The sequence below is a fragment of the Nothoprocta perdicaria genome, unplaced genomic scaffold (genome assembly GCF_003342845.1).
Source record: "Nothoprocta perdicaria isolate Ctin4 unplaced genomic scaffold, notPer1 scaffold_41, whole genome shotgun sequence".
Lineage (NCBI taxonomy): Eukaryota > Metazoa > Chordata > Aves > Tinamiformes > Tinamidae > Nothoprocta > Nothoprocta perdicaria.
This window is the reverse complement of record NW_020455655.1, coordinates 4,416,405-4,430,602: the sequence shown is the minus strand read 5'-3', so window position 1 is coordinate 4,430,602 and position 14,198 is coordinate 4,416,405. Positions and strand designations below refer to the sequence as shown.

General features: G+C 44.9%; 1 protein-coding gene and 1 long non-coding RNA gene across 2 annotated transcripts in view; one reads left to right on the top strand and one right to left on the bottom strand.

Annotated features, from left to right (window-relative positions):
- Positions 1-3,379: 3,379 nt before the first annotated feature.
- LOC112952882 lies at positions 3,380-4,807 on the bottom strand. Its single transcript, XR_003250484.1, has 2 exons — positions 4,639-4,807; positions 3,380-3,455 (listed from the first exon to the last, which is right to left on the bottom strand). It is a non-coding gene; the product is annotated as an uncharacterized LOC112952882 (long non-coding RNA).
- A 1,542-nt stretch (positions 4,808-6,349) lies between these two features.
- The window catches only part of HDGFL3 (HDGF like 3), a gene marked incomplete at its 5' end in the record, with an annotated part of 26,630 nt that continues 18,781 nt past the window's right edge, over positions 6,350-14,198 (top strand). Inside the window, one exon of the mRNA XM_026045693.1 lies at positions 6,350-6,400. Coding sequence (XP_025901478.1) covers positions 6,350-6,400 — 51 coding nt within the window. The remainder of the gene's footprint in view (positions 6,401-14,198) is intronic.

Genomic DNA, 14,198 nt, shown 5'->3' with positions numbered 1-14,198 from the left:
TGACTATTAGGCAGGTGTATTCACTGTCTTGAGAATCTGGATTTCCTCTTTTCTGGACTCCTTTTCTTGTACTTTTCATACCCAGTTCCTTTATTGCTGCTTTGAATTAACACTCACTTGAATTCTACATGTGTTACTTATGTGACAACCACTTTATATAAATACCACTATTATAAAGCATCTGCCAATATTGGTGACAAAATAGCATTTGGCTACTCCCATGTATTAGGCTGGCAAATGGATATGAAATTTTCAATATATTGCTTATAGCAATATAAATAAATGCTGTCATTTTAATAGGAGCTAGTGCTTGTGGCAGGCTTGGCATCATGGACTACTTTAATAAAATACAGACATTGTATGATAATTTTTAGTTCTGCAGTTATTTATTGTTGACTATATAGCCAGGCATTACAGCAAGGCGCCTTAAACAAGAGCTCTAGTAATCTCATAGAAAGACTGAGAGCTAAACTTGTGCTTACATATTTTGTTATGTATGTATTTTGTTATGAAACCTAAAACAATAGGCTATTAGTACTGTAGTATTATAGTATAGTATTAGAGAATATTAAAAATAATGATCACTGCAGATTGACACATATCTAGAAGACTGTCAACATCAATTTTAAAAAGGGGGGGGGGGGGAAGTATTTCATACCCATATGCACAGGCATTTTAGAAAATAAACTTCTATCTCCCAATTTGGTGGAGGATGGATGCAGTTAGTGGGTTTGTTGTGGTGAACCCCAGCTCCCAGGGTAGCTCCAAGGTCCAAGTTCTGACTCAGGTTAAATATAAAATATTCAACTAACAACAACTTTGGTCAGTTACAGTTGCAAGTATAACAGCTTGGACATATCAAACTCTAAAACACATCATAGAAAAAAAAAMCCTGCGTTTTAAGAGTTTAATGTTTAAAACAGACTATTTATTTTCTTATTAGGATAGGGATAAGGCAAGGTAGGTTCCCCCTGGCAGAGTTTATCTTTTTTTGGCAAAGAATGACAGGCGAAAATCAGATGAAATCCAGAAAACTTCAAAGGATCCATCAGAAATAGACAACAGATCTTTCAGTACCTTTTTGTGCCAAAACTCCGTCTGCAGAGTTTTTCTTCTTGGCCATTTGGGCCCTATCCAATCCTTTCTCATGTGCTTTTCTCCCCTTTCCCCTTTTGGTTGCTTTATATTATGCCATCRCTTCTACCCTGTTTCTAAATATGAGTCCCTTGTGACTTCTTCGCCAATTGGGAGCCTCTTCCTGCGCTCCCCCTCTTTAATTATGTACCTCACTCATCTATCACTACTTGGAGTTCTGCAAGCAATTTTGCATGGCAGGAGGTCTCTGCTTTTCTCTGAAATTGAGTGTGATTTCTGATTTATCTTAAACCTGYGATTTCAGATTTATCTTTGCTCGGGAGTTAATTCTGAAGTTGGCTGCTTTGGGCAACGTTCCTATGGCTTGGGTTGTCGTGCAGCCGGGAAGATCACATTTAAGGCAGCGGGTCCTTAAGGGAACCGTTTGGGGCTTTCTGAACTTCTTGCACCAGGTTGACACATGTTGCTTAGACAGCATGTGTTTAAATTTTCCTTTGTAGATACCTGGTTGTATTTAGAGTAGGTGTGAGTGCCTTTTCAGTGACTTCATCAACTCTCTGAGTATTGTTTCCTTTGTTTTCTAAAGCTAAAATAACAGGGAGTAAAGCAGGAATTTCTCTAGTGTTTGAAAGGTGGGGAACCTCAATAATTTATGTTCTTTCTTCATAATCTTGCTTTCTGCCTTAAGTATGACTTAAAAACAAATTTCATTGGAAGACTTGCTTAAAATGCATGGAATAATTTTTATATATAAGGTTGAGACATAACTAATGGGAAAACCTTTCCAATTGCTCTTGTTTGACAAATGAATCAGTTGGGGGCCAAGATGTTCTATGTTTCATGTTACTATAGGCTATGAGATTTGGGAACACTCTTTAAAATTCAGTTCTTTAAGATATCTTTTCTTTTTAATAACCACCCTAATTGTGCAAGCCCGATATGTTTTATGTAGGTTATTATAGATTAATATATTTTTTTCCTGCTGTGCCAGGCTTTGTAAGTCTAAAGGAAGCTAACCCAGAATGAAGACAGTTAACTCAAGAGTTTTTCTTACCCATCAGTACAGTCTTTTTTTTCCATATAATTTTTGACACTACAGAATAATGTTAATCAACTAGTCTCTCACAAAAAATAGCRGATAAATGCTTTGTCTGAGAGAAAGCTGCCCTTTTCAGTGAAATCTGTAGCCTGTCAAGTCAATCTGTATGTTCTCACTGCAGAAGGATTAAGAAATGGTAAATTTGTGTTATGTATGTTAAATGACAGATATCTTCTTTTATTGTTTGTGTTAAAGAAGCTGTTAGGAACCTCAATTGGAATGAAATTATAAGCAGAGATGGCAAAATGAAGGCTGAGTTTTCAGCCTTAACTCTGCATTTCCTGATTTCCCCTTCATAATATTGCATTAACAATAGTCCTCCTGCATTTAGGGTAATAAAAGTCTTGTAGGCAAGTGATTGCTGACAGTAAGGATATATTGTTGTTGTTTGAGGATAGATGAAAGGATTTCCAGATAATGGTGGAAAAGTGATGACAGTGTGAAGACCTTGGACATCTTAACTGTTGGAAATGGTGTTATTTGAGCAGTGGAGACCTGCCCACCTGCTTGAGAGACAGCAGGGACGACCAGTCTGCCTGAGGCCTCTCGGTAATACTGCGATTCAAATGATAAATATAGCAGCAGCCACTGGAAAGGAGCGTGTGTGGAAGGAGCAGGAGGAGATTGTGGAGCCAGCTCCTTAAGGGTGTTAGGAATTAGATGAAAGTCAGTAGCTTTAGGTACCTAAGTACATCTAAAATCTCTCCCCGTGGCATCTGTGTGTCTGTGCTGCAAATGCTGTGGCTATGCATGTTGTGTGTTTGCATGTACACATATCTGTCCTGTGCATATGTACACATATGCAAACACCAAAGATAAAACCTTAAAACATAAGAGTAACATGTTGCCGTGGTAGCACATCCCTTGACTCTGAACTCCGACATCAACAGAAAAGGCCCCGTTAGTTTGGCTGATGCACAATAAGAACAACTAGAATAAACAATTAGTTAAAGATTACAAGAAATATTTGGCAGACCACTGCGTATTGTGAGGTAAAGCTTTCTAAAAGGTAGCGAAGGAAATGCATCCAGGCTCTCCTTGCCTCCTGTTCTCAGAAGAGCCTGCAGTGCTGCCTGTGGACTTGGGAGGTTCTCTTCTTTTCCGCGACAGCCGGTTCTAAGCCTGGTAGAGAAATTGCAGATATATTGTAGATTCATTTCCAGTTTTCCTTGGTGCTGCTCAGACTGTTTGCCAAGTCAATCTTGATAATACTCATTTTTACTTAAAGGATATATGAGACATGGTTTTGTTTTGTTTTGTTCTAGAAAACAAAAAGAAGGTAAGAAATTTGAGTAAGTACTCCATCAATTAAAAACAGAAACAAACAAACAGTGAACCTCTCATATTATCATATAGTTCCTGCTTCCCTGTTCTGAAGTTGCCCGTCTTTCAGATGGTTTCAGGTCAACCCAAATATTATCTTTGGCACCACTGCAGCTTCGAGAAGACTCATGATGTGCTTGGATTTCTGCAAGATTTAATCAGTGTCTCCTGGCCTTTTGTAAAGCCCTGGTAAAATCCCAAAATGTCTTCAGAGTCAACATAAAGGGAGAAGATGATAGTGTGCTGTGCTCTGGATATTACAAAGCCCAGAGTTAGCAGGCACAGGTGTCCAGAAGACTGTGGTCTCTGCCTTAGGAAAAAAGGCATTTGAATCTCTTTCAGTTTTTCATTAGTGGACTGGAAGGATAATTAACACAGATCTGTAGCCCTGCAAATACAAACTGGAAACAACTGTTTATTTTGCCTTGCAGCAGTGTGTGAAAAACTAGAGAGAAGCTATTTGCCAGCTCCAGTTTGGCTGCTTGAACTGAAGGCATCATGTAACAGCAGAGGAAAAACAGGGCAAGGAGTATCACACACCAAAGGGTTCTTCAAGACCTCCAGTTAACAAAGCAATCCCTGCGCAGCAGAGAGAAGGAGCAGTTTGTGGGGCCTGGGAGGAGGCCCTACTGCTCTGTAGGAACCTTACTGGGACCACTGGGGTGCCACTGGTGTCAAGTAGAAAACAAAGTATCTGCTTTAAAGGTCAGTGAGTTTGTACTCCTGGGAGTTGGAAACACCTACCTGTGAATCCACTTTTATAGCAGAGAAAAGTAAAACCACATTGAGACAATGGTAAGAGAAACTTTAGCTCTGGGAAGGCTCAAGACACAATTGCACAATAATGCAAACCATTGCTGGGAATCAATCCCATATCAGACTGGATTACTAAATGCCCTAAATATAAGCACATATTGAAACTTAGGGAATAATAATGTAGGGAATGGCTGCACAGAGATACTTAGCCTCAGTCTGGAGATGCAATCCAGGTGTGAAAACAGGAAAGTACAAATGGAGAAGCTAGTGCTGCAGTTGCAAAGAAGAAATATGGAGTTCCAGTCTTTCCCCTGGTATTCCCCAGCTCTTTCTTGCCCTTTTTCCTTTGGCTCTATGAATCTTACCTTGTGCAGTGTTCAGGGCTCCATGAAAGGGATGCTGAGAACCCCTGATAACTCTCAGAGGACATGCTGCCATCCCTAGCTGAAGGCTTAAGTCTCTTGTGTCTCAAAAAGCCAAGAATCTGGGTTTCAGTTCCCTAAGTTGTTGTTCAGTGACTAGGAAGCAGACTAGGAAGCTCTCCATGTAGGACACTTCCCACTCGGCTTTTTCTTTGGCCTGGATGGTTTTCTTGCCGCTRCAGCAGCTGTGGGCTCTGTGGGGAGGGAAGGAAGGCTGAGCTCAAGCTGAGTGTAAACTGGTGTGTGCCATAGGTTTGCGGTGGTGGCAGAGCAGTGTAGGCTGATGAAGCAGAGCAGATCTCTGCACCTTGCAGGGGGTATCTCCTTCCTTCCCTCTTGAGCACTGCTGCCATTCTCTTTTCCTGTTGCTCGTGCAGAGACCACCCAAACACAGCAGCAAAGGGAGTCTCCAAAGCAGGAAGGCAGAGACAAGGTTGCTCCTCATAGCACAAAAGAGGCTCTCCACACGTAGGCTTTCCTCCTTGGATCTCCTTTGTCACTCCATGTAAGCAATCCCTTCAGCCCGTTGATTGCCCACCTGTGTGTGTCAGTGTGTCTGTGTTACCGGCCTTTCGGCATCGCTGTGAGCGGTGCCAAAATAATTTTCTGAGGTGCTTACAGCATGTGACAGGTCTTCCGACTCGGCAAGATGCGTCTGCACATGGAGACCAAATTGCCTTGAGCTTTGCAGCATGTTGGCTCTTCCAGGGTAGATTGTGGTCCATTATTGGCTTCTTGTCATACTGTGCTTCCAGTTTTCTCTCTCTCTCATGTTGCCAGTGCTYTTTCGCCACATGTATTAGCTTTTTCTGCTTTTGCGAGCTAAATTTCAGCTATCTTTCAGTTTGTATTTCATGCTGATCTAGGATTCTGAGAGTCATTTCTTGCAGGAGCTTTACCATGACAGGTTCTAGTGGAGTGACTGTGTATTTCTCCATACATACCTAGTGCACAAGGAAATATGTTTCTCTTAGGGTTTGCAGAAGTTGCTGGTTTATTGTGCTGAGAAGCCTCCTCCAGAACACCGGAGGTTTTAAGTGCAGCAGAGCCTAACCAGGAGCACACCCAGGCAAGGTTCCTCCTTCCAGACACTACTGTCTTGGCATCTTTAGTCATTATCGTTTGCTTAAACTAATTAGTTGCCAGTTAGTTTTCAGCACGGCTGTTCCTGCTTCCATTTGAGGCAGTGTAAATGTGTGTTTCTGCAAGGATTTCTCGAGCGGCTGTTATGTGCAGCCCTGCTAGGTAGCTTTATTGGGGGTGAATCACCAGTGGAACGTGGCAGAGCTGATGTCCAGGTGCCTTTGAGCTGCTCCATGAGGAGCCCAGGCAGACCCCGCGCTCACAGGGTGACTGTCCTGCTTGCTGCAGGGGAGCAGAAGGAAGATGATCCCTATCCCATTAGGTTCCTCTCTGAAGACCATGTCTCGAAGGAAGCAAACCATTTTGATTGCACCAGGATTACCTCATTTCAATAAAAGTGCTTACAGGTGTGGTGCTGTGTCTGTAGAAACATAAAATAGCATAAGAGCCTGAGGGAGAAGGCAAATATTCATCTTAGAAAACAAGAAATGATGACATTCCTTACTGCAGCGCCTTTCCAAATACCAGGGATCTTGAAAAACATCAGTGGTGCAGCAAGCTCAGCAGCTAATGCTTTTTGCATGGTTGGGATCAGGTGACTCACATATGTTCACATTTCCAGGTACTCCCTTCTGCTGCTTTTTATCAAGAGATATTTTTCAAGATCTTCCTCTTTMACTTGTACAAACTCTTTCCTTTTGTCAATGTTTCTATCCACATGGTTGCAGCTTTTAGAAGGTAGCATAAAGTTATTAAACCTTCTGGTTTGGATTTTAACATCTGCAGTGATATAACACCAGTAAGAATTTTCTTTCTTTCTTTTTTTTTTTTCCTCTGCATTTGCTTGACTCTGCTTTGGATCTTTTTATTGTTGTTGAAGGTGTGGGTCAGTTTTCTGAGCAGGTTTTTTGAATTGATACTTCTGGTAAAATGATGAGATTCTTATGCTAAGAGATGAAAGCAGATCAGAGAACACACATTTGTCAGACAGGGCTCTTCAGTGTTAAAACACTGTGAATGTTGTGTCCTTAGATTTTGCAAAATGCTTCCTGCCCCTCCTGCCTCACAAATAGGTGGTTTCACCTGTGTGTGATTGCCACGTTTCGGGCCTGGATGGGATGGGATCATACAAAGACAATGACTTTGTTTGTTCTGCCAAAGCATGTGCCCAGCTGCACCTGCACCATCAGCCCCTTAGCTGTTAAGCTTTTAGAAACCCAGAATAATAAAGATTTTAGTGACAATATGTTAAGATGAAATGCCAGCTTCTTTAGCAGATGGGGGAGCAAGGAGAGACAAAAGCTGTTTTACTTGTATATTATCATCCAGAATGCTACTGGGTTGGCAGTTTTTCTGATGAGAAAGCTTTTTTTTTTTTCCCCTACACCCTTTGCTGCTAGATAAAGATGACGTTAGTTTAGTTGTTTGTCAAATGCCAAGATTATAGTTGACCTAGTGCAATACAGGATATCGGGATAGTGGCTATAGCCAAAAGGTGTTTGTCTGCAGGATAGATTTAATGAAAATGCCTGGCATTGTGAACACTGTATATGAGATTGAATTGGGGATCTTCAGCATTAAAAGCATGAGCAGTGTGAGCTAAAACTCTTCAGCTGTGAGGCACAACTTGGATGTTTGTCCTGGGTCCTCATCGGTGCATTAAAAAGTAAAAGCAGATGGCACCTACAATGAGTATTCCGAACCCCGACTGAAAGGCTTGTGGTTGTTTGTATTCCATTGGATTGTATGGAGGGGGCATAAACACCGTGCCTAGTTCCCAGGATGAATTTGTATGTTTATTGTTCCCTAACATACTTCCCAGTTCTAGATATGTGTCTCATTAAACAAGTTCTCTTCTCAGCGTAACTGCCTTTTCCTGGGCATTTGCACAAMATGAGTCAGAACAATACACTGCTTCTTTACAGCTGCTTTACAAAGCCAAATGGGAACCTGATTTAAAACAGGTTTTAAAACATGAGCTGCCATGGCTGCAGACTGGCGAGCACTAAGCTCCCTTGCTCGATATGAATGCCATTCCTGATTGAGGGAAGAAGAGTGCTTTAAGAAATTAATATTCATGTATGTGGGAAAACAGCAATTACAGTTCTACACATGTAATTTGTCCCTTGACAGCCCATATGCCTTTCAAATCATTGTTCCTTGAAAACAGAGCCTCAGGCTGCCTCCCAAAGTCAGGTAGGGAGATGAGAAAAGGAACGGTCAGATGTCTTGGTGGGTTTGGAGGAAGATAAAATCAAGGACATTTCAATGCAGGCTCTGGGCTAGGCTCTCGCTCCCGTCACACAACTGCGGCCGAGTCGCGCGGCTTCACAGGTGGCTTGGGGCTTGTGTTCAGGGAAGCGCCGTGTACATAAGAGGTTGCTTAAAAATACCACAAAATACTTGCACGTGCCTTGTAACGTGAATTCAGGAAGGGGGGGTAAAAAGTAAGTCTTAATCTTACAAATATGTAAGCATATAGCCGACTCGGAGCCCATGGTTCATCCATTTGAATTAGTATCAAAACCAAAGAGAATACTCACAGGCTGAAAACTGGTGCTTGTGATGCAGAAATTTTAATTTTATTTTCTTAGGCTGATGGAAATGCCACCCTAGCTAGGCTGCTCCCTGCCATATTGTGTATTCAACTTGTCTCTGGCTTTAATGCCACTTACAGCTCTAAAAAAATACATCTTTCTGTCTGTCACATCTTTATTATTGCAGTTGAGTAATTATTTTCAACATAATTTAATAACTAGGATTTAAGTTCCTAGGTGTGTGTGTATCTGCTGGAGTGCTTTGAATATTTTTATAGAGTTTATATAGTTTCCTTCCTGTAAGCTGCTGTTTGGAGAYTTTTTTCCTTTTTGAGGAGAATGTTCATTTTGATAAATAACATTGTGTGCTATTTTGGGGCCATCTAGGTGAAATTAAGCAAAGTGACATTTTTGATCAAAAGTAAATGAAGACTAAATAAGAACTGTCATTCTGTGGTTTTGGGAGCAGAAAAATGGGTGAGTGGGAAGGAGTATGAAGCAGCTCCTGACTGGGAAGCCTCGCTCCTGACTCCCTCTAGGCAGACGGATTAACATTCCTGAGAGTTTAACGTGGACTGAGGGCCTTTGCTGCGAGAGTGTCCRCCAGGGCAGCRGCRGCCCCGGGAAGCGGCGCCAGGCTGGGAAGCGCAAGGGGCAGGAGCCRGGAGCTGGGAGCCGGGGCCGCCTGCCACGCTGAGCGCCCTGGCCCCGGTGTGCGGAGCGCCCTGGCCCCACGTGCTCTTCCTTCAGCAGGTCTGGGTCCYGCAGCTGCTCTCGCCAAACAGGCTGCCCCTTTCATTGGGTGTTTTGCACTGTGGATGCTGGGGGAGGCTGGGGAATATTGGAAACAATTCTTCACTGGCGGTTGTTTGGTTCAGAGCAAACGTGGGCGTTGTGCACAGGAAGCTCCTCTGCAGGTATGGATGGGATGCAGCTTAGGAGCAGGTCAGAGAGGAAAGCCYGAGTTTGCATGAAAAAATACTGCAAATCACACTGCTGTTTCACTGGTTTTGTAGTTAGAGCTTGCTGTTCCTCCTTCATGCTCGTTGTTCTGCGTGGTGCTTGCCTCACAACAAAGTCATTGGCCTGTCTTCACATGGCATTTCGGAGATGATAGCCGTCCTGTAGCCTCAGAACCTGGACTGGGGCCTCTCCCTGAAGAGTCCCAGTCTTCCGTGTTCACACGAGCCTGTAAGTGCCCCAGCTTGGGGCTCTGGTTGTGCCTGACCTCAGGCCTCAGCACTGGGAATATCCAGGGACCTCCATCCGCTCGCTGGCTGCAGGAGGTGCTGGGGTGGCTCCTGCGYGGCCCGCGCGGCTCGGCTCTGCAGACGGGCTCTGGAGAGTCACCACCGCCTTGGGAGGGAGCTGTTAAACTGCTGATGAGACTGCAGAAGAAAAGGTTGTGTTTTGAAGTGGTTGCTTAAATCCTGCAAATAGATGTTCTGGTGTGAACGCCTACGCTCAGGTATTTAAGACTGTGAGTCTACATGGGCCTGTGGGTCCTTAGAAAACTGCACAGTAAAAACCTCGTGTGTGCCAGGCTGTCTCACTGTTYGCCATGCTCATCCGAGCTGCTGATCCCAGCCTGCAAGGGCTGTGGGACACCAACAGTGTTCCGTGCTTTCAAGGGACACAGATTTTTGTGCTATTTTCCGAATAACAGTAAACTGCTTTCTAATTGCAAGCACTGGCTCAGTGAGAAGTGCTCCAGGCTCCCGGAACCGGCCGGGAGGACGCGAGCAGGAAGGTTTCTGTGCCCCGAGGSCCGCGTGCTGCCAGTTGAAGCTCCAGGGTGTCGCACGCAGCCCGCGCTGGCAGGAGCCCTGGGGCTGCGGCCGCAGGGGCAGCTTGTTCCCRTCCTTGTCTCCAGCGAGCGTGTCCAGCCCTGTGCGTATGGAGGGCCGGAACGCGGTGCCTGCGGCTGCTCCCGGTCACGTCTCCGCGCTCCAGAGGGACGGGGCCGCCGGCAGGGCTGGGGCGCTGCCTGCGAGGCTGGGCCAAGGCTGCACGGCCGTGCYGGGGCTCTGCAGCCTGCAAACCCAGTGCCGTTCCAGTTGTTAATTGACTTCTTTGGAACTAAATTACACTGGAAAAGAAACAGTACAATAAGGCAGCCAACTCGGAGACAGAGCAGCCCTCCAGAAATTGCTTCCTTTTGGCTTTAAGAGTGCCAGTGTGGGCATAGGGACTAGCAGCACTTCCTTCAGTGAAGGCTTGGGCTGTGGCAGGTGGGACACGTGAGGCAGGGAGCCTTGAGCGGGAAGTTGCCTGTGCGTGTGGTGAAACACCAGCACCCGTAGGAGTCGGTGCCCGCACGAAGGGACAAGCGAAAGGATCAACTGAGCAGCCAAAACATCCCAGCTCATGAATAAAACATTTTTCCTTAAAAACAAAATCAATGAAATAATAAACTCCCAGTGTAAATACTGGAAGGTCCAACGTATCCCTCTACCTCCTGAGTGATGCAGTTCCCCTGCTCCTCTAGCACAGGTTCGTAAAGCAGCAGTTTCTCTCTGCACACTCTGGGGTAGAAGATGGTGTGACCCGTGATGGCGCGTTTGCTTACGAGGAGGTTGGCGGGAGAGAAGCGTGGTGTTTGCAGAGACCGTAATGGTTCTTATGTGTTCATGTCTTGACTGTTTAATTTGAGTTTTATTTGCTGTATGTCTTCCAGACACATTTTTGTTTGTGTATTTATTGTACTTATTTCAAAAGACAATAATAATTCAATTAAATGATAATMAAATTTTGTCATCAGAAGCTGTTCAGATTTGGTGTTAGTAGTGGGCTCACTAGGGTTCGCTCAAGTGCATCTGTCTTATGTACAGTATTTTGATAATACTTCAATATCTAAGGAATTATTCTGGCAAAAACAATCAAGCTTCCCTATGCTTATACTTAAAAGAAAACCAAATAAACACAAAGCACCTCAGAGTGGCAATATTTATTGAAAATGAGCAAGCTCTTTCCCATCCATCCCCATATAAAAAGTATTTTTTATTCACAGTGAGCTATGAAACTTAGGAAGTTTATTTTTCTCTGCCTTGCCTTTGTGTGGAATCTCTGCTGTCTAATGTTGTGGTTGAGTGTGCACTGCAAGCTTTCTCTCAGCATGTAAGCTAATTGTCTGTCAGTCTTCCAGCAGACAGCCTGCTATCACAAAACACCTGGAAGCTCAATATCTCTTTCACTTTTCTCCTTTTGTCTGATTTCACAAAATTGTCTGSTGTGTTCCTGAATTATTGCAGGGAAGAGCCTGACTGTGGCAGAGAAACGCTCTATTTGAGAAAATGGAGCAGTTCTGCAGCAGTCTCACTTTGGTATGTGGCCATCTGGAGAATTACAGCTTGAAAACATGAAATCCTCTCTGACAAAGCTGAAAGAATTCCTTATTAATAATACGGAGCTTTTCAGCAGGGTCTATTTGAGGTGCTTTGTGAGGAGACCAGAACCCACGTTCCCACTTAAGAGTGAAAGTGCCAGAGGGGGACACAGCGGCCGGAGGCCACCGCGGCGGCCGGGGCAGAGCCGGTGCTGGACCCTGTGTTTCCCGAGCCCGCTCCGGCTGTCCGGTGTCCAAAGCCCCATGGAGGGCTTTCCGTGCTCCTGAGTGGGTGTCTGTTCCCCACAGAGGCAGGCACAGGCAGCCTCTGGCCCCATTTTCCTGCTGCAGATTAAAGCAGCTCTGCAGAAAGTGTATTTCAAGTTTCTGTCGTACAAATATGCTGCTAATTAGGGATGTGAAGGGGCTGAACTCAGCTGCAAGGCTGCTGATCTTCCCCAGCGCGCCGCTGCCTGCCAGCATTGTTAGCACTCACACTAACCCCTCATTGTCTGCTTTCTATCTCGTTGGGTCCCGAGCATGCACAGAAGAAAAAGGAGGATTGATGTCTTTATATTGTAATTTCTAGCTGTCTGCAGGGCACCCTTCAGCCATTTTCAGCAGTGCTCAAAAGCATACTCTGCTGTTTTTAATCTTGTTTTGCTTTTGTTTTTCACTGGTAGCACTCTGTCATGCCCAGGGACCTTTTTTTTGTTTGTTTTTAATTTTTACTTTTGTAGCTATGCGATTCTGCCTTATTAACTTGAATTCTGCTTCTAGTCTCACCCTTCCCAGGTTTATCTGTTATAATGGGTAGAAGAAGAAAAGTGCATATGCCAGCAATTCCTACTAGGAGTTCTAATGTAGGTTAGGGAAAGAGCAATGCTCAAATATCATACAGTCCTGGTTAATGACAGACACATTCTGCAGTCTTCAATCAGCTTTAGTGGGAATGTTGTTCAATTTAAGTATTACAGAGTCTGAGTCACTGTTTTTGTGTTGGGGGGATGTGATTTTTTTTAAATACATTTTAGGATCCTCTGGAGAAAAAAAAATAGTGTTTTGCAGTCTACAGAATAATGYTTTAAATAATGACTGAGAAAAGAGCAGCCATGCTGCTGACTTGCAGGAGCATTAGCTATTAAAAACATATTTAAATTCACGCAAATGAAAATGCTGGCCTATGGAAAAGCAGCTTTTCCCATTTTAGTAATGGYTTTTGAAGAATTTTTTGCTTTCATCCGTTTTGAACTTGGTTTATAAGCTAACTGCAAAAGATCAAGCTGTTTGCCTGCGTTGGGCAATAACGTGCAGCTTTAACCACTTTCCAGCAAAAATACTATAGGCCTTTGCTTGACTGCTGTGCAGTGACTCCGGGGCATTGAGGGGGAGCTGCTCTCCTTGCAGTGCTGCTGTGAGCTCTGGCCAATCAAAGGCATTTACATGGTGTCAAAATAATCAGCAATTACTGCTCTGCAGCTTTAGTTCCCTCTTTTTGCAAAATAAATGGACTTGTTCTTGTGGTTTCTATGGGTTTCTATGCCCGTGTATGTATTTTGGCACTGGCATTTCTTGCCTGTGCTGGCGGCCCTGATAGGCATTTTGACATAACGCAATTTATTTTTGCGGTGTAAAATTCTCCTGGAACATAATGGGCCAGGTTCTGGGAAGTGCCCTGCTCAGGAAGCCACCTTGAAGGTGCAGGATTCCTGCTGCCGGTCGGGATTTGCGGCAGCCTATAGCCGCTGCYGTCCCTGCCGCGGGCGCCAGCCCCCCGCCATGCAGGAGGGAGCGGGGAGAGCTGCGAGGGCAGCAAGAGCCGGGTAAAACCCCCCGAGAAGGCAGCGGTTAGCAGACCCCCGAGAGCAGAAATGGGGCTGCCGAGCGGCAGGGGAGGACGTTGCGCCCGCGCTGCCGTCGTCCCTAGCAACACCGCTCCGTGCGGCCGCGCGCCGCAGTTTCTGCTCCGCGTTTCTGGCCCTGGAAGCCCAGCGTTTGTTTACCGGAGGCGGGGGAAAAAGGCAAAATAAAATAAAAAGCACGGTTACATCTTTAAAGCATGGCTGCTTGGGAAGGGCGGCTGCGCTGAGGCTGTGCAGAAAGAAAGGGATTGTTATTCATTAAGCAGATGACAGCAAGGGGAGTAAAGGGGATAAAACTCGAAATCTGAAACCTGCTGCTTTAATTTTAGCCCTAATTGAGGCGAGTGCCCATGATGGTGCTGGCGCACGTATCAGATCTGCGCCACGGCGCTCGCTGGCTCTGCAGCCGCAAGCCCCAGCCCCCTGCGTGCCCTGCGCGAGCAGCGGCTGCATCCCCTGCTTGCTTGCAGGTCGCAATGGGCATTTTGGAATCAGTTTGTTTCCTTGCAGGAGCAAAATGCAGCCCAGCCTGGCTCCCGAGGTGCAGATGCTTTAGTCATTAGCGAGGTTTCTGTGACTACAGCTCTGTGTCCTAGCATGGGCGCACTTATCTCTTTTGTTCCTCCTTCGCAGCACTGATGCTTTTCTAGCCCCCTTCCCCCCTCCCTTTTTTTTTTTTTTTTTTTTTTTTTTGTT